This window comes from Mustela nivalis (genome assembly GCF_964662115.1).
Source record: "Mustela nivalis genome assembly, chromosome: 13".
Classification (NCBI taxonomy): Eukaryota; Metazoa; Chordata; class Mammalia; order Carnivora; family Mustelidae; genus Mustela; species Mustela nivalis.
The window spans coordinates 59826544-59846432 of NC_139032.1; the positions used below are offsets into that span (position 1 = coordinate 59826544).

Sequence of the window (19889 nt, forward strand, 5' to 3'; positions counted from 1 at the left end):
TTTGGAGAGGCTAAGGAATCTACACTTTGTGGGGCAGAGTACTGGAGGGAAGGAGCTACAGAGGGAGAGAACTCCAGAAGTCTGCATAGGCTTGCCCATGAACACCAAGGATACTGTGTTCCTATCAGTGCAGTGATAGGTCCAACGCCACTAGACGTGGACAAAAGCCTATTGTCTCTAAGCTGCGCCAAAGTGAAGAGAGAGTATGGAATACCTGCAACATTTAACAGAAACCCTGGAAGATACATCTCAGTTAGTTAGGGCTGAATTAGCTCTAGAATAAAGTAGCTGTACTGTGGACCTACCCTGAAAAAGCTTTAAAGGGCTCAAAAGAGTCAAGCTAATCTGAAGTTTATGTAACTGCTTGTCGAAACAGAATCTAACACTTTAAGAAAACAAAATGGAAACATTCAACAGACTACCATTTATAGTAACTAACATCCAAGGAAGAAAGTTACTGTGCATAGGAAGGACAATGTCACTCATAACCAGGAGAAAAAAATCAGTCAAATAAAAGAAACCTAGAAATTACAGAGATGATGAAGTTACCAGAAAGAACTTTAAAACAGCGGTTAAAAATACATACTGAGGTTTAAAGAAAAAGAAATATAATAAGATAAATGGAAGATATTAAAAAAGAACCCAATGGATCTTGTAGAACTGAAATATACAGTATTTGAGAGAAAAAAATTACTGGATGAGCTTAAGTACAAATTAGCTAAATCAAAGGGAAAGAATAAGAGTCTGTTATGAACATTTATGCTGATAATTTCAACAGTTCAGAAGTAATAGACAAATTCTTTGAAAGTCACAGATTACCAAAACGGGCCCAAGCAGAGCTAAAAGATGTGAATAGCTCCATACCTACTAAAAAAGTAGAATTGCTATTTCTATTACTATTTTTAGAACCTCCCTGCAAGTGAAATTCCTGGCTCACAGCAAGGAAAAACTCCACAGTCTAATGGACTTCACTGGTGAATTCTATCAGATATTTAAGGAAGAAGTAACAACACCTGTTCTGCACAAACTCTCCCCAACACTTGTCAACTCTTATAAAGCCAATTTTACCCCAGTATCAAAACCAGACAAAGACATTATGAGAGAAGTGTAAATATCCTTCATGAACACAGATGTAAAAATTCTTAATAAAATACTAACAAATTGTACTATATAGTATGTTGTAAAGCAGAGTACATCCTAACCAAATGGTATTAATCCCGTAATACAAGGCTTATTTATTTGAAAATGAAACCCTGTCATTCACCATATTAATAGAAAGAGGAAAAACCATGGGGCCATCTCAGCTGATGCAGAACAGGCATAAGATAAAATTTAAAACATACTCCTATTAAAAACTTAGGAGAGTAGGAAAAGTAGGAAATTCTTTTGAATTTCCTCAACCTGTTATGAAAAATCTACAGCAAACAGTTTGCTTAATTCAGAAAGATTGAATTTTTTCATCCTATTGAAACAAAATAAAGATTATCTTTTGTCACCACTTAAAATACTGCATATTACACCTGGTATATATAGAATGTATATAGAAAATTGGGAGGAATCCTTAAAAAGCTTTAAACACTAAGTGAATTTAGCAAATTCACATATATGGTCAGTTGATTTTCAACAACGTTGGTAAGGCAATTCAATGAAGAAAGGGTATTTTTTCAACAAGTGATACTGGAACAACAGGATATTCATATGGGGAGAAATGGGTAATAACTCAACATAAAAAGCTAAAACTATAGAATTTTAGAAGAAAACATAAAAAGGGCTTGCTTTTGTATCTTTGCAAAGGGAAATTTCTCTGGACATAGAAAGCCATAAAGGGAAAAGTCAAATTCATTAATTTTGCTTTTCTGAGAACTCTGTTAAAAAGAAAAAAAGCAAGCCACACTGGGAGAAAATATTTGCCAGCGGTTGTCTAATAAAAGACTTGTATCTAGAATATATGAAGGACTCCTATAATTCCATCAAAGAAAGACAACCTCCCTCACTACTCTCAAAAATGAAAAACAACTCAATTTAAAAACAAACTGAGGGGTGCCTGGGAGGCTCAGTCAGTTAAGTGTCTGACTCTTGATCTCAGCTCTGGTCGTCCTAATCTCAGGGTTGTGAGTTCTGGCTCCGTATTAGGCTCCACACTGGGCGTGTAGCCTACAATCAACCAATGTTGAAAACTCAAATAGTTTTTAAAAGAAGATATACGAATGGCCAATGAATACATGAAGATGCTTAGCATCATTAGTTATCAGAGTAACGCCCATTAAAATCCTAATGCATCACTGCATACACATTCAAAGACTAAAATTGAAAAGACAGTTTCAAGTATTGGTGAGATTATGAAACTATGGAATTCTCATACATTGCTGATGAGAATGTGAAATGACAGAAGCACTTGGGAAAAATTTCTCAGGTTTATATAAAGGTAAATGTGCACTTAGCCATATCCAGTAATTCTACTCCCGGGTATTTTCCCAAGGCAAAAATGAAAGCTTAGGTCAATTAAAAAAGAAAGATTTTCACTAGCATGTTTTTGCTGCTTTATTTATAATTGCACAAAACTGGAAATGACCTATTATCAGGAAATGAACAGCTAAACGAATTGTAATATCCGCACCTGGAATACTGCTCAGCAATAAAAAGGGAACCGCTACCTAACAACATAGGTAGTCTCGCAAATAATCAGAGTGAAAGAAGCCAAACACAAAATGGTACATAATACATGATGCTATTTATATACAGTCCTAGAACAGGCAAAACAAATCTATGGTGATGAAAGCAAATCAGTGGTTGCCCTGGGGTAGAGGATCAACTGCAAATATGCACAAGGTAGCATTTTGGGATGGTGGAAATGTGCCATATATGATTGTAGTGGTGGTTACACAGGTGTGTACATTTGTCAAAATACATCATACTGTATTTTTTACATGGGTATATTTTATAATATATAAATTATACTTAATAAAGGTTTCTTTATAAAACCATCTTCTGTGACTTTTTTCCCCTAAATGCAGACATTGTCTATTCTTCCTCCACATTTACTATAGAATTTTTGTTTGGTCTTCTCTTAATCCTTTCTTCTTTCATTTATCTTTTTTACTAAGTTATAAGCTCTTACTCATCTTTGTTCACCCTATAGCGCTTTGCTTATTGTGACATTTCAGTATGTTTGTTGCACTGCATTGATTTGATGCAAAAAAGGAATTACCAGCTATTGCTTTGGTTACAATTCTTCAGTTTGAAAAAAAATCACAGCCCCAGAAATTAGCAAGACAAGGCTGTAAGGCAGCTAAGAGTTAATCTTAGGCATCTTTAGGGCAATTCTAATTTTACACTTGAGGGTAATCCCATTTTATATTATATGGCAAGGGGTGGTAAACACATGGAGGAGAGTGCTCTGGTTCCTGTGGGAAGTTATCTTTAAGGGAAGACACCCTGTGCCATTTGCAGTGGCCTGGAGGACAATAGATTTGATTTTAATAATGACTGAAAATTCAGGAGAATCATGGAAACAGTGCTAGATGGTACCATGGATGCCATTTAACCCAACCCATTATTATACAGGCCCAGTAAAGGTCAATAACCTGCCAAGCACCACACAGCAAATAAGAGATAGGGTTAAGACTGGAACCCAGGTTTCTACCAAGCCTGGTACCAGGAGTTTAGCAAAGTGGAGAATTGGCTGCCTGTAGAAATACTAATGAGTTGTCCTTAAACAAAGCTTCCATTATTTTGGGATTTGGAGTTAAGAAGAAAACAGGATAGATAATAGAGAAAGGGCAGGAGTCAGCTGCTATTACCAAGATCAAACCCGCACTGGAGCCATTGGGTAGCACCAGGAGTTGGGGCATGTGTTTCTGGCGATGTCTTTGTCCTGTTTACTACTGAGAAGTCTGATTTCATCTGTAATTGAAACCTGTTTCGTGTGCCTTTTAATAAATTTTCTTTAGCAAGAGTATACTGTAACTTGTTGAGGAGTTAGTATACAACCTGGAATATTGTTGGAATTCCACAGGAATGTGGAAACAATCTGAATGGGGTTGGATCTTCCTCTCTCAGACCTTCCCTTTTCTCACTGTTCTCTGTTCAACTATAAATTTACTTGGAATGGGGGGTGGTGATAGTTGCTAGTTTGCATTTCACTGCTTTTTAGGTTTTCTTTTCTTTTTTTTTTAAGGACAATATTAAGGCAGTTTTTAATTAAAGTGATTTATAATGGTCATTTGGAATTTTAAAGATGAAGGACATGGAGGTACAAAAGGCAGCTTTAAAACTTACAGCAGAGCATGCTCCTTAGATGGATCTTTTGAATGAAAGGCCGTTGTGGATGGTGATGACGCACAACTATTTAGTGTATTCTCCACGCTCGGTATATGGATGCAGCCTCCAAACTTGACAAAGGACATAATCATCCGCACAGCATCTCTGCCCTCCTATGGATTGGTCTTTTCATAAAGCAGCCTTTCGGTTTTCTTAGTAAAACTATTTTATTTTAAAATGTATCTCTAGACACTTATTCCTGTAGGCCTGGGGAAATATAGATTACTTCATGTCTCCTCAAAATTCCTTTCAAAGAGTCAAGCTCGATTTGTGTTTTCAAGATAGAGAAGAGGAATAGATAGGAGGAAGGAAGAGCTCTTAACTTTGCTTCAAGGAGAGAAAAAAAATCTTTCAATCCTTTGTTGATACCATAGCTTCTGCATTAGTCATATGTCCCCTGCTCCTGGTCATGAGTGGACCAGAGAAATAGCAGCGATTTGCAAAGGGCAAAGAAAAGAAAACAGCTGATAAAGAGGAATGTAGAGCTCTCAAGGCCCCTAGGATTTTAACGCTTGTATTTTTAGATCGGTCCACGGTTTCTGGATATTGGTCTCCTTAATTGTTGTTCTATTTCACTTTATTTGATGTTATAAAATACAGTGCTAAATTTCTAGCCCCAGTCATGAGATTGTATTCAAAAGTCCAGTTTTTAAAAATGTTACAGTAAAAGTCAACTACAATGGGAAGCTAGTGGGCATAGTTAATAACTGATATTGGAAGGCAAAAACCTTTCCTCTGCCTTCTTGGGTCTGAATGGTGGAGGCCTGTGAACTAACGAGTGATAGATGAGCAGGAGGAAAGAAAAAGTGTTGGAGTGCTCAGGAACGAGCAACTCAACTCAGTTGCCAGAGGTAAAGGTTGGTTTACCAACTAGTTTGTTTACCAGACTACTGAAGGTTGTTTACCAATATAAGTATTTAGGGCTTCAAAGGATGGAACGTTTTAATGATGCTGGCTTATACAACTTGGTGTTTTTGGAATGCCCTAGAAGCCAAATGACTAGTCAGTCACTTCCCTAATGACCCTAGGTGGGGGGAAGGGTGCTGTGCAGCTGACTTTCATAAAGCTCTGCTTTAATCAGATAAAGGAAGTTTAGATAAGATTTCTTTCTGGATCTGCTACTGGGTTTTTTGTTTCTCCGCTGATCTTTTTTAAAAAAATTATTTATAACGATGATTTTCAGAGCATTTCCACATAGCTTATTTGTCTCACAGTATTTTTTAGGTACATGGGGCAAATAGTACCCATGAATTTCACAGGTAACATCACTGAGATTAAGAGGGGTTGAGTATTAAAAAATAATTTAAAAAAAAGAGAGAGATTAAGTATTTGTTCAGAGCGACAGAAGTAATAATGGAGCCAAGATAAGAGGTAAAAGTATTCACATATCTCACGACACCTTTGGGGTCCAGTTTCAATACTGACCAATTGAATAATGTCAGTCTATAAGTGCTTTCAGGGTGTCAAGATACGAGTAACATTTGTTTTGTTTTGTAGGAGAAGATGCTGTAAGTTGGTTCATCAGTGACAAAGACGCAGAGGTAAAAAAATTTTTTTGAAGTTATGAATAATGAATAAATTCCTTTGATTTGAAGTTTCCTTTCACTTGTATGATAACTTAATAAACTTTAGAGATAGTAGGTGGTCTGAGTATGTTGTAAGAAAAAGTTTGATTTCAGTCTGTGGTAATTGAATTTTTCAGAAGTGTGGTTCAGCCTTGATTTTTGTCAGTCTGTTAATTGCCATAATGATTTAGTCCCCTTTCCCTTCTGTTTCTTCTCTGCCATGGTGAGTCCTCTCAGCCCATATTGCCTGGTACCACTAAAGATCAACACCGGAAATAACTGCTTCTTCAGTGTAAGGAAATGGTTAGTCTATATTTAGGATGTGGCAGGTGTTTGTCTTTGTCAATTATTAGCCTTAATTGTGACAGATGGTTAGAAAAGAGAATAATTTTACAACTTGGCTAAAAAAAAAAAAAAGTTTTAAGAGATAATTAGATTGTGTCTACTTGGGGCCTACCTGGCTAATCCAGCAGAATAACAAAGTAAAAGATGAAAAGCTTTTTCAAAAATGGAATTCTACCCAAAAAGATGAAAGCATGGTTGGGATATATATATTCCCCTTTAGGTATTCCATTTGATACGTTTTGCTAATGTTCTTTTGCAAGACATTAGATTTTGGTTAGAATATGGGAGAACTAGAATTGTGTTACTGTAGGCAAAATGGATCTTAAAAGTACTCTACTGGAAGGAAATTATCTCATTGTCTCTTAGAAATTATAATCCGGTTTATAGGCAGTAGCCCTGGGCTGTTCAGAAGAGTGAATGGGTTCAGTTGTTATATGGCTTTGTAACTTTGAAGACAAAAATCATTTTTTAAAAATCCCCTGGGTAAAAATTTAAGCAGGTTTCTCAAAATATGGTATACATTCAGATACAGAAATCAGTAATATCTTTGGCTCTGAATGCCATCAGAATGTCTAAATGATGCCTGTCAGTACTCCTACTGGACCTGAACTGTAAGCAGAGAGGGATACAAAAGAAATGGAACCATACAGAGATGTGAAAAAGGATGGGGGGAGAGACAGACAAGAAGTAGAGTTATCTTCATGGCAATCCCTTTTATGTTTTTTTAACTTCTTTTAAGAACACAAAAGTTCCATGTTGCTGGGTTCTAAATTAAATAAACTATGGCTATTAATTCTTTAGAACAGGGTGGAATATTTTTTTTAATTATTGATTTTTTTAAATTATTGATTTAGTTATTGATAATAATTGATTTAATTATTAATAATTATTAATTATTGATTTTTCCCCCCTTAGGCCCAGATAGTTAATAATAGAGCATCTGGAAGATGGACCCACCGATACTATTCAGCCAACAAAAATGTTACCTGTAGAAATTGTGACAAATGTGGCCATTTATCGAAAAACTGCCCCTTTCCACAAGTATGTGAAATACATAATGTTTCTTTCTCATTGTTAAAAATCAGAATCTGAAAAGTAAACCCCTATAACCTTAGAATTCAAATCTTGTATAATATATTTGTAGATTTCACATTACATTTTTCATGTAAGTCATGCCTATAATAGTAGCAGAGAAAGAAGAATGAAGTTAGAGTCAGAAAAACCTGGAATCGGTTTAGCTTTTCATTGATAGTTGCACAACCTTAGGCAAATCATTTCACCCTATGTGCCTCTATTTTCTTGTCTATAAAATGAGGAAATTAAATCAAATGATTCCTGAGACCCTCTCCCTTCCAAACCTCCTGCTTTATGACACAGCTTGTTTCATTGTGGGACAATTTTCATTGTTAGAAAGTTATCATTTTAAGCATTTTTAAGTGTTTATTGGTGTAAATTATGTTAAATAGACAAATCAACCTTTGGAAGAACACCGAACTAAAGTTCTTAGATAACTCCCTGATATGGTAAGCTCTCAAGAAACATTCCTTCCATTTACCTACACCTTCTTCCAAATGATTGTGTTTCAGACATAAAGACATGTTTGAGACAGCTTTTAGGTTTCTTCTTTGTCTTTGGTCCTCTGGGACAAAGTAGCCTCTTTCAGTATCTGTTCCTCCTACTTCTTAGCTTCTACATCCTCCTCATCCCACTTTCCCACTTGGGCACAGTCCACTTTGTCAATCTTCCTACAAGACGAGGCATACGAAGTAGATGCCCGTTGATGATACGCGCACAGTAAGCCTTTTTGGCAACCGCAGAATACCGATAGCTTGCATTCAAGCTCTGACTTCAGACATTTTGTTTGATTTTACAGTTATACTCAAGATTTGACCTTCACTGGGGTCTCAAATTGGAAATGAACTTTATGTAATTATACAGAAAAAGAAAAATTAATCTTCTATTTGAGACTTACCCATTTTGCTAAAGAGATTTTCTGTTTGCTACCTAGAAAGTCCGCCCCTGCTGTCTCTGTTCCGAGAGAGGACACCTCCAATATGCCTGCCCGGCCCGCTTTTGCTTAGGCTGTTCTTTGCCTATGTCTTCTACTCACAGATGTCTCGAAAGACCTTCTTGGAGAAAACGATGTGACCGATGTGGTATGATAGGCCACTACGCTGATGTGAGTATCCTGTGTATAATTTGTCAGACTTTGGGGGCAGAGGGCCAATTTGTAACTATACTCAGCCTGCCTAAAAGAGTGTTTATTCTATACCATATGTAATGATAGGCATGTCCTTTTGGCTACTCATCATCTAAAGCAATGTTCTAATAGTGATCCTACTGAATGGTTGGTTCATCAGGAGGCATCAAGCAATGTTGTAAACCCACGCTTGCCTCCTTTGCTTGCCAAGTAAAGATTTGAAATAAAAGAGGTATGTAATAAAAAACACGTAAAATTTATTACCTATTCATGCATAGTTAGGTGAAATATATATATATACCTACTTAGCAGATGAATACAAAGGTCTGTATGAAGCCTGGCTTGATTATTGATGACTCTTGCTGATATAATAGTCTTAAGCAAGAAGGACAAAACCGCTAAGACTTTAGATTTGCTTATCTTAGTTCGTTTTTTAGATTTAAAAAAACAAAAGTAGTTTAGAAGACATTCAGTTACCTGTAGCATGTTAAATTTTAACACCTTGTTATGTTGAACATCATTTTGCATCATATGGAGTTTTAGTCAAAATTTCAAAGACCAGGGCGCCTGGATGGCACAGTTGTTAAGCATCTGCTATCAGCTCAGGTCATGATCCTGGAGTCCTGGGATCAAGCCCCGCATTGGGCTCCCTGTTTGGCCGGAAGCTGCTTCTCCCTCTCCCACTCCCCTTGTGTTCCCTCACTCGCTATCTCTCTCTCTCTGTGTCAAATAAATAAAATCTTTTAAAAAAAATTTTATTTCAGAAGGACTGTAGAAGTTATTTTTCTTTTAAAAAATAAGAATCTTTTCCTTTTATAATTTATACTTCCCAAAGACATGATACAAAGCATAAACATTTTCTAATTTTATTTATATTGGAGTATAGCTGTAATATTTTCAATAAGAAAGTGATATGGTTTCTATTGAGATGAATTTCTAATTAAAAGTTACTAAAATATGAATGGTATATATGTTTCTCATGTAAATATATCAACTGTTGATTATAATTTTTAAAGTGTCTTTTTAAACAAATAAAAACAAGGTCATTATCCTATACATTGTTCTACAATTTAACTTTTTCTGCTTAATTCCTTATGATTGCATATCTCTGCGTTAGCCCATAAAGATCTACCTATCAGGGGGCTAACTTTTATTCCACTATATGGATGTACCAATTTACCTGACATTTTCTCTACCAATACATCTGGATTTATAGTTACAGCCCATTTTTTAAGCAAACAGTGCTACAATACATATCTTTATGTGTGTGCATATCTGTATAAGATTATTTCAGTAAGTCAGATTCTAAGTGGGATTGTATAATTAAAGGTTATATACATTTATATCTGGATAAATATTGTTCAGTTGCTCTTCTAAAAGGTGGTACCTGTTGGGGTACCTGAGTGGCTCAGTCGGTAGAGCATGCAGCTCTAGATCTCGGTATTGTAAGTTAAAGCCCCACATTGGATGTAGAGATCACTTAAAAATAAAACCTATAAATAAATAAATAGTGCCATTATATCCACCTGCCAGATGTGTTTAAGAGTGCTCTCAGCGGGGCGCCTGGGTGGCTCAGTGGATTAAGCCGCTGCCTTCGGCTCAGGTCATGATCTCAGGGTCCTGGGATCGGGTCCCGCATCGAGCTCTCTGCTCGGCAGGGAGCTTGCTTCCCTCTCTCTCTCTCTCTGGCTGCCTCTCTGTCTACTTGTGATTTCTCTCTGTCAAATAAATAAATCTTTAAAAAAAAAAAAAAAAAAAAAGAGTGCTCTCAGCAGGGGCGCCTAGATGGCAGGGGCACCCAGTTGGCTTCATTGGTTAAGCATCTGCCTTGGGCTCTGGTCATGGTCTTAGGGTCCTGGGATCAAGCCTGGTAGGGGTCCCTGCTCAACAGGAGTCTGCTTCTCTCTCTCCCTCTGCCCCTCCCTCTGCTCATGCTCTCTCTCTCACATACTCTCTCAAATAAATGAATAAAATCTTTTTTTTTTTTTTACAGAAAAAGAGTGCCCTCAACATCATAATTGATCTTTTAAAATTTTGGCCAATCAGATAGGGAGAAAATGATATCTTACCATTTTTTCTTGTATTTCCTGGCCCACTAATGACATTGAATGTGATTCTCAGGACTGGATGTGGAAATAGTTATTATTTCTTTCCAAAGTAGCTTAAAGTGGGGCACCTAGCTGGCTCAGTTGGTAGAACATGTGATTCTTGATCTTGGGGTTGTATGTTCAAGCCCCATGTTGGGTTTAGAGATAACTCAAAAAATATTAAAAAATATAAAATCTTAAAAAAAAAAAAAAGTAGTCTGAGGCATCTGGATGGCTCAGTCAGTTAAGCATCCAGCTCTTCAGTTTGGCTCAGGTCATGATTGCTGGGTTGTAAAATCAAGCTCCACATCAGGTTCTGGGCTCAGCGCTGAGTCTGCTTGAGATTCTCTGCCTCTCCCTCTCCCCTCTCACACTCATGTGCACGTACTCGCTCTCTTTCTCTCACTCTCTCTCAAATAAAATTTTTTTTTTAATTTTTTTTAAGATTTTATTTATTTATTTGACAGAACACAAGTAGGCAGAGAGCCAGGGAGAGGGAGAAACAGGCTCTCCGCTGAGCAGAGAGCCTGACATAGGGCTCGATCCCAGAACCCTGGGATCATGACCTGAGCCCAAGACAGCCACTTAACCGACTGAGCCACCCAGGCACCCCAATAAATTCTTTTTTTTAAGTAGCTTAAACTTACTTTTTAATACTGTCTTAAAAATCCTAAGTTGGCTTAGTTTTATACTACTGTTCTCTGCATTACATTGTCAATTGTAATTTTTTTAGGCAGATTTTCTAGCTAGGCAGTTACATTTAATAGCGTATTTCTTTATTCCTTTCTTCTGAAACGCTCTTACAAATATAGTCTTATTTGCCTATGATAACAGAAGGATCTCAGACGTTATCGTGAGCAGTTTTGTTTTGTTTTTTTTTTTAATAAGAAACTGTAGTACAGAACAGTTAAGAATGATTTGTAAAAGGTTATATAAAATCAGCTGTGAATTGAATCTGTAGTCCATTCGGCTTAACTGCTTAATTTTGGCCTCGAATGTATGTTAACCTCTTTATCTAAAATGGCCCTGAGGATTAATAACCCCAGTGAATGTAAGTTTTTAAGATAGGGTGAGGCTATGGCTGACTTAAGAGAAGGCAGCACCCTGTCCCCTAAATCTGCCAAGATCTAAGTGTTGGGTTTTTTTTGTAATTACATGGTAAAGGTTCTGGACACTAACTGATCTTTTTCTAGCCTGCCCACATTGTATAAGATTCCCTTGGAGCCCAATCAAACCTGGACTTCACTGACTCCATCTGAAGAAGCTTGTAGTCCTTCTGCCATCCCAGAAGCGCCTCATGAGGATTCACTTAGAAGCAGAATCATTATGGCCTCAGGTTGCTGGAACTATTCATTTAGTCCCATACATGCTTTAAGTTTGTCTTGAAACCTGGCTCTCCACAGAAAATAGTGTTTCCCCTGCAACCCTCTCAAATGCTTGCTCCTCATTCTTTCTTGACCCACATTCCTGAATTAGGTTGATTAGGATTAAACTCTTTCTCACTCATTGTGGTTACTTCTAAGTCATTACTTCTGCCTCGTTATGTGGGTACTTTCGGCTTATTTAAGGCCCATACCTCTGACAATCCTGTTTCCCTTCTTTGTCATTTCCATCTTCCCACCTGCTGGAACTTGCTGCTCATTCACACAAAGGATTTCTGAAGCCCAGAGTAATTATAGATGCCCTATCTTCTTATCAGTTAAAGAGATTAAGAAACTTCCATTTACTTTATACATCCTGCTACCACTGATGTCTGTAATGCCAGAGTACCAGTTATATGTGCAAAGAGAATCTGTAATAAAAACTGATGAGTCATCTTCATATTTTTGGTGTAATGAAAGGCTTTTCCTGAACTCTGCTTGGAAAATGCCTCATACATTAACTACTGCATAAAAGTAATTTGGTTGAAATTCCAGAGTTTTACAATGTAAAAGGCAGAAGGATGGCTTGAGGCCTGCTGAAGTTTACCTGTATCATTGATACCTTCTTTACCTAGTACTAGTCACTTCCAGTAGACCTAGCAGATTGAGAGCAGGTTTACAGTTTATTTATACAAGTTTTAAGAATAAGTTTGTAGAGGATAGAGACAGTTCCCTTTCTCCAGACCCCTAACTTCCACAGAAAGAGAGGAAGAATTGTCCCCTTGTAGTCTCTCTATCAAAATTAACAGCCCTATAAATAAAAGGAATAAATAAACTTTAGTTTTTCATTAAGAATTTTATGGGACTTAGGTATAAACTTTTCAGAGCAGTTGCATTGGGAATACTTGAGTCTTAGAGAAATAAAGCAGCAGACCACTGGGAATTTTGTTAAATTTCAAACTCATTACACACCTCACTTTTTCTTTTCTTTTCTTTTTTAATTTTCAGTCCAAGTATAAAAGCCCATATAGACTTGGACTTGATTTTTACTATTAGAGCCAATAATAAGGGCAAATTCTGGGACATAGTTATCTAAGCTATGAATTTGGGGTGTGAAATTAAGGAAATAAGGTTCTCATTAGCACCTGGAATGCTAAAAATTTTATTTACTAAGCATTACAGACTAAGGTCAACTCCCCTGGATTTTATAAATCTCATACTTTTTCTTTCTTTTTTTTTTTTTTTTTTAAGGTTTTATTTATGTGGGAGAGAGAGAGCACGCATGGGCTAGGGGTGGGTGGGGAGGAGAGGGAGAGGCAGACTCTCCTCTGTTGGTGGAGCCTGACACAGGACTCAATACCAGGATCACAACCTGAGTCAAAACCAGACACTTAACCAACGCAGTCACTCAGATGCCCTCACACAGTTTTCTGACTGAGTTCTAATAACCCTCCTCAAACTGTCCCTAGTGAAGGAAAATACAGCAACTGAGAATGATTTTCAACCTGTGAAAATATTCAAAGACTTGATTATGGACATCTCTGCCAGTTTACTCATCTTAAAGATAACACTGTTCTTCAGTTTATACTATTAAATTACTTAGATATTCTGTTTAAGAGCTACATACATATATTTCCTCTTGAAAATTTACAGGTATCTGTAGAATGATTTTATTTCAGTAAGAAACAAAATGAGGGGTGCCTGGCTGGCCCAGTTGGTGAAGCACATGACTCTTGATTGTAGGGTCGTGATTTTGAGCCCCATGTTGAGTGTAGAGATTACTTTAAAAAAAAAAAAAAGAATTTTTTTTAAATGAGCTGTATATAATCTGTATTTGTGCTTATATATATATATTTTATGAACAAAAATAAATGGGGTGGAAGAATGCATACCAAGCTAGTAGGCTGCTAACATTGGATTTCCTCAGCTGACTGGTAATGGATTGGAAAAGGGCTAGGAGACAGGATTAACTTTGCCTTTGTCTTTTTATTGTATTGGTTTTTTTTGTTTACAAATAGATTATGATTTTTGCAAGATGTCAGTTCAATAACAAGTGCGATCTTGCCTTGTTGTACAGCCTTCTAATGACTTTTGCCTTGATCAAAATAATAATAATAATAATAATATGCTATTTAAGAATTTCAAGAACTTGAGAAAGTTCTGTAATAAAATATTATGAGCTAATTGAACTTTTAGTTATATGTTAAAATAGTTATCTGTAGTCATAGATACTAAAGGGAAATTATATACCTTGAGAACACTGATCACTGTATTAGTGGAATTTCAGACGTGTAAGAACACTAGATGCAACTTTTAAATTATCTCCAGAAGCATTTTTCTAAACTTTTATTATTTTTTCTTTAGCCAGTGATCTTTTATATAGGAATCAATAATGAAATAAACTATAGTATCTCACTTCTAAACCCTTCTTTCTTACCCACCTCACCAACCCCAGCACCTGCCAGTACTTCACCTGGTGAAGGGATGCTTATACATAACCTTTACCTCGATACATTTATAAAAATCTGGAACAAGAGGAATGGTCTTTTAATGAGGAGATAACAGTTTTTAGTGGGGTAAACCATCTGTACTTTGTACATCTTTATAATTAAAACTCCTTCCCTGTTCCTCATAAACCAGACGTCTGAGAAAACTAAATTTTTCCATGAGTGAGTTTGTCAGAGATCTATACTGTCTGGCAGATACCACCTCAGTTCCCAAAACTAGCCAGATCGACATAAGTCTCTCTCTCTCTCTTTTTTTTTTTTGTTTTTTTTTTTTTTTGTTTTGGTGGGGGATGAGCTGATAGAAGGCATCTATGAAGAACTGATAGATTAAAAAAGGAATCAGAGGTGACCACAAATGATATAAACTCATTATAAGAAATAGGAAAATTGAGAAAATCCCAATTCATTTTTCGTGTTGTGAATAGAGGAGAAGGGATCCAAAGCAAAATGAACAAAAATTCTAATTAAGAGAACACGCACCCGGGCCGCCTGGGTGGCTCAGTGGGTTAAGCCTCTGCCTTCAGCTCAGGTCATGGTCTCAGGGTCCTGAAATCAAGCCCCTCATTGGGCTCTCTGCTCCATGGGGAGCCTGCTTCCCCTTCTCTGTCTGCCTCTCTGCCTACTTGTGATATCTCTCTCTCTCTCTCTCTCTCTCTCAAGTAAATAAATAAATAAATAAGAAAGAACACGCACCCAGTATGAGAGAGAAAAAAGCCCCACATCTAGACATACGCTAGTGAAATGTATGAATATGTCAAGCAAATGAAAATCACACAGACATCCAGACATGGGGGGAAGAAACCACATTACACACGGATACACGCACACACACACGTACACACACAACATCAAGCTTGCATCAAACTTCTCCTGTGCAATACTAAATGCCAGAAGGCAGTAGAGAAATCCCTAGAGGGTAGAACATCCTGAGAAAAAAGATGACATAGCCAAGCTGTTGTTCATTTGTGAGTTTATTAGAAAAGTCAGAATAAAATTAGCAGCAAGGAACACTGAAACCAGGAAGGCGTAAAGTGCATATATGAATACTTCCTATTGATCTGTTTTCAAACTTACTAATTTTAGAAAAAATTCCTTAAAAAATATAAAAAGCTACAAGGTGAATCACGGATAATTCCAATAAAATGAAGTTTGTTTTAATATTAAGAAGAAAAATAAGCCATATGAATTTTAGATTATTAGTTAAAAATGAGGCAAAAGAAACAAGTGATAGGATAAAATGGAAACAGCAAGAATGCATAAAAATACAGGTGTGAGGATAAAAATAGAACCAGACATATCATTTATCACAATGAATAAATGGTTTAAATACTTTTATTAGAAAACAAAGACAGAAAAAAAAATAAATAAAAAAAAGAAAACAAAGACAGCTGTGTCAGAAATCATAAAGGAAAAGGGAGACTAGATTTAACTTTTTAAAAATGTCCATCCAAAAAGACCATTAATAAAATTTAAATGACAGATCACAACTTAGAAAAGATTTTTATAAAATGCATAATAGGATATCTGTAATATAGAAAAATCTCTTACAAATTAATAGGAAGAAAGAAAACTGTCTTCATAATAGTAATAATATTAGAGAAGTTGTGCTGGGTACAGAAGTACATTTGGATAACCTTCCTGGAATTCAGTGATGGATGTTTGCAAAGATACATCTACAAGAATGTTTATCTCAGAATTGTTTATAATAGTAAAGTTAGAAGCAACCCAAAAATTTAACATTCTAGCTCGTTTAAGTAACTTACAGTATATCCCATATAATGGAATACTCTTCATCTATTTAACAAATGATGTAACAGGTGCCTGGGTGATGCAGTTGGTTAACCATCGGACTCTTGGTTCTGGCCCAGATCATGATCTTAGGGTCATTAGGTCAGGCCCCACATCCAGCTCCGTACTTGGCACAGAGTCTGCTTGAAACTCTTCTCCTTCTGCCCTTCCCTCTCTCTCTAAAATAAATAATTTTTTAATTTAAAATATAAAATATAAAATATAAAAATGAATATTGAAATCAAAGTTATCAATACATTAAGTGAAATTCATAAATTATAAAACAGTATATGAACTATAATCCTGTTTCCATACAAATATACATATTTATATATGTATATAGATGTGCATGGAAAAAATTTGGAATGAAATATTCCAAAATGTTTGCTGTAGTTATGTCAAGAATTATGGAAGAGTTGTGCACCTGGGTGGCTCAGATGGTTAAGCATCTGCCTTCAGCTCAGGTCATGATTCCAGGGTCCTGGGATCAGCCCCACATTGGGCTCCCTGCTCAGCGGGGAACCTCTCTCTCTCTCAAATAAATAAACAAAAAAATCTTTAAAAAAAGAATCATAGGGGCGCCTGGGTGGCTCAGTGGTTAAGCCGCTGCCTTCGGCTCAGGTCATGATCTCAGAGTCCTGGGATCGAGTCCCGCATCGGGCTCTCTGCTCAGCGGGGAGCCTGCTTCCTCCTCTCTCTCTCTCTCTGCCTGCCTCTCTGCCTACTTGTGATTTCTCTCTGTCAAATAAATAAATAAAATCTTTAAAAAAAGAATCATAGAAGAGGTTTGTTTTTTTTTTTTAATTTCTATTCTTTTTAGGATTTTAATGTATTTATTTTAGAGAAAGAATGACAGCATAGTGGAGAGGGGCAGAGGGAGAGAGAGTCCCAAGAAGATTCTACCCTGAGCTGAGTGGGCTCAGGAGCTTAGTCTCTTGACCCTGAGATCACAGCCTGAGCCAAAACCAAGAGTTGGACACTCAACCAACTGTACCACCCGGGTGCCCCACTATTCTTTATATATTTATGGTGAGTATATATTCATTTTATAACTCTTTAACTTGATATTTAATATACAATATTCTATTACTGCTTAAAACATCTGAGGAATAGTATCATCAGTAATCAATCTAGTTTATATTCATTCTTCTTTATTAAGATTGTATTTTTACACCCAACATGGGGCTCAAATTTATAACCCCGAGATCAGGAGTCATGTGCTCTACTGACTGAGCCAGCCAGGCATCCCATTCTTCTTTTTTTAATAATAAAATTGATTTTTTTTTCTTTTGGTGTTCAGTTATATGAATATGTATGAATTCATGTAAACTCCACCACAGTCAGGGTACCGAACAGTTTCATCACCCCCAGAAAACTCCCTCATGCTATCTCTGTATAGTCACACCCTCCCCTTATCCATAACTTCTGGCCATTAATTTGTTCTCCATTACTATAGTTTTGTTTTTAAAAGAGTGTCATGTAAATGGAGTCGCACCATTGTAAAGTTTTAAGACTAGCTTCTTTCACTTACATGGTATCTTGGAGATTCATCTGAGTTGTTCATGTGTCAGTAGTTTATTTTTTTGTACTGTTCCATTTTATGAATGTATTACAGTTTGTTTATCCATTTATCCATTGAGGAACATTTGGGTTGTTTATAGTTTCTGACTATAGCAAATAAGGCTGCTATGAATATTTTTTTATAGTCTTTTGCATGAACATAGTTTTCATTTGGGGCAAATTTCCAGGTGGAGATTGCTGGTCCTATCTATATATGTTTAACTTTGTAAGAAACTGCTGTATTGTTTTCCAGAGTGACTGAACGATTTTGCATTCCTACTAGCAAAGTGAGAAGTCCAGTTGCTCTGTCTCCTCATCAGCATTTGATATTGTCAGTATTTTTTATTTTAGCCATTCTAATAGTTGTATAGTATCTGTCTTGTTTTCGTTTGCATTTTCCTAATGGCTAAAAATGTTAAATATCCTTTCATGTGCTTATTTGCTATCCTTACATCCTTCTTGTTGAAGTGTCCAGATTCTTTCCTAGTTTTTAGTTACTGTGTTTATTTTCTGATTGTTGTGTTTTGAGAGTTTTTTTCTGGATTTTGGATATAAGAGAGTTTTTTAGATGTGATTTCCATACATTTTCTCCCAATCTGTAGATTATGTTTTTATTCTCTTGAGAATCTTTAGCAGAGCAGAAGTTTTTAAATTTGGTGAAATCCAGTTTATCAATGTTTTTTCTTTTATGGATTGTGCTTTTGATGCACTTTCTGAGAACTCTTTATCCAACTGCGGTTAACAAGGATTTTTATCCTTGTGTATTATCTCAAAACGTTTGTTGTTTTATGTTTCATATTCAGACCTGTGATCCATTTGGAGTTCATCTTTATATAATAAAGTGTGAGGTTGGTTCATTTTTTTTTTTTTTTTACACATGGATGATCAGTTGTTCATCACCATTTGTTGAAAAGACTATACTTTCTCCATTGAGTTGCTTTTATCTCCTTTAAATGGCCACATCTGTGGATTCATTTCTGGAGTCTCTTCTCTTCCATTGATTTAAGTGTCTATTCCCCTCACCAATATCACACTGTCTTGTAATATTATGGGTTTATAGTAAGTGTTAAAATCAGATAGTGTGATTTCTTAAACTTTGTTTTTATTTTGTAAAATACCTTAGCTATTCTAGTTCCTTTCCTTTTCCATGTAAGCTTTAGAGTAAGTCATATGTATCTACAAAAAAAAATCTTGCTGGGACTTCGATTGGTATTATGTTCAGTCTGTTGATCATTATGGAGAGAACTGACTTATATTTTGAGTCTTCAATCCATGAACATAGTACATGTCTCCATTTATTCGGATCTTTAGTTTCTGTTATCAGAGTTTTGTAGTTATTAGTACATACATTTCCTGCATATTTAGATTTATACCTAACTACTTCATTTTTGTTGGAAGTGTGGCAAATGGTATCGTTTTTTAAATTTTGTTTTTCAGTTGCTTATTGTTTGTATATAAAAAGAAGTTTAGAATAAAATATTCTGAAATGTTTGCAACAGCTACCTTAGTGGTAGTAGTATAGGTGACTTTTATTTTTTGTTTATCTGTATTTTCTGTCTTTATAATAAATATACATTACTTTTATAATATTTGATGTTATCCTTTTTAAAAAATGTTTTTTGACTAAAGTTACTATAGTATCAACACAACTTTGGACCTAAAGGTGATTACATGTGTGCCCAACATATCCTGGATACTGTAAGATTCTTGGGAGAAGATGAAAAGGAAATTTCCCCAGGAGAATCCCATGAGAATTAGAGAAGTAGAACTGGAAATCAGGGAATATTTATAAATAAAAGGAGTTTAATGTAGTTGGTTAAGATGAATCAGGATCACTTTTAGTAGTTTTAAACAATTTGTTCTACTACATATTTGTTATTTCTGATGGAACTTGTATAATTGGTTTATAAATAAAGTTCTAAACTCCCATTTTAAAATTACTTTACTTTTATCTCTTCTGAATCTAGTTTAAAACTTCTGGTACTTGGGGTGTTAGGTGAGCCTGATGGTTCGTATTAAGGAGGGCATGTATTGCATGGAACACTGGGTGTGGTGCATAAACAATGAATCTTGAAACACTGAAAAAAATAAAATTAAATTTAAAAAACAGAAGAAAAAAAAAAAACTTCTGGAACTTGCTAGTGGGCTTAGGAAAG

The 19889-nt window shown here is 35.9% G+C and overlaps 1 protein-coding gene across 6 annotated transcripts in view; it reads left to right on the forward strand.

Moving 5' to 3' along the window:
• Positions 1–19889, forward strand: part of ZCCHC7 (zinc finger CCHC-type containing 7) — a 240850-nt gene that overhangs the window by 184773 nt on the left and 36188 nt on the right. For all 6 annotated transcript variants that reach the window (XM_082694873.1, XM_082694870.1, XM_082694874.1 and 3 more), the window contains exons 3-5: positions 5818–5861; positions 7146–7271; positions 8239–8409. In XM_082694873.1, the coding sequence (XP_082550999.1) occupies positions 5818–5861; positions 7146–7271; positions 8239–8409 (341 nt within the window). The remainder of the gene's footprint in view (positions 1–5817; positions 5862–7145; positions 7272–8238; positions 8410–19889) is intronic.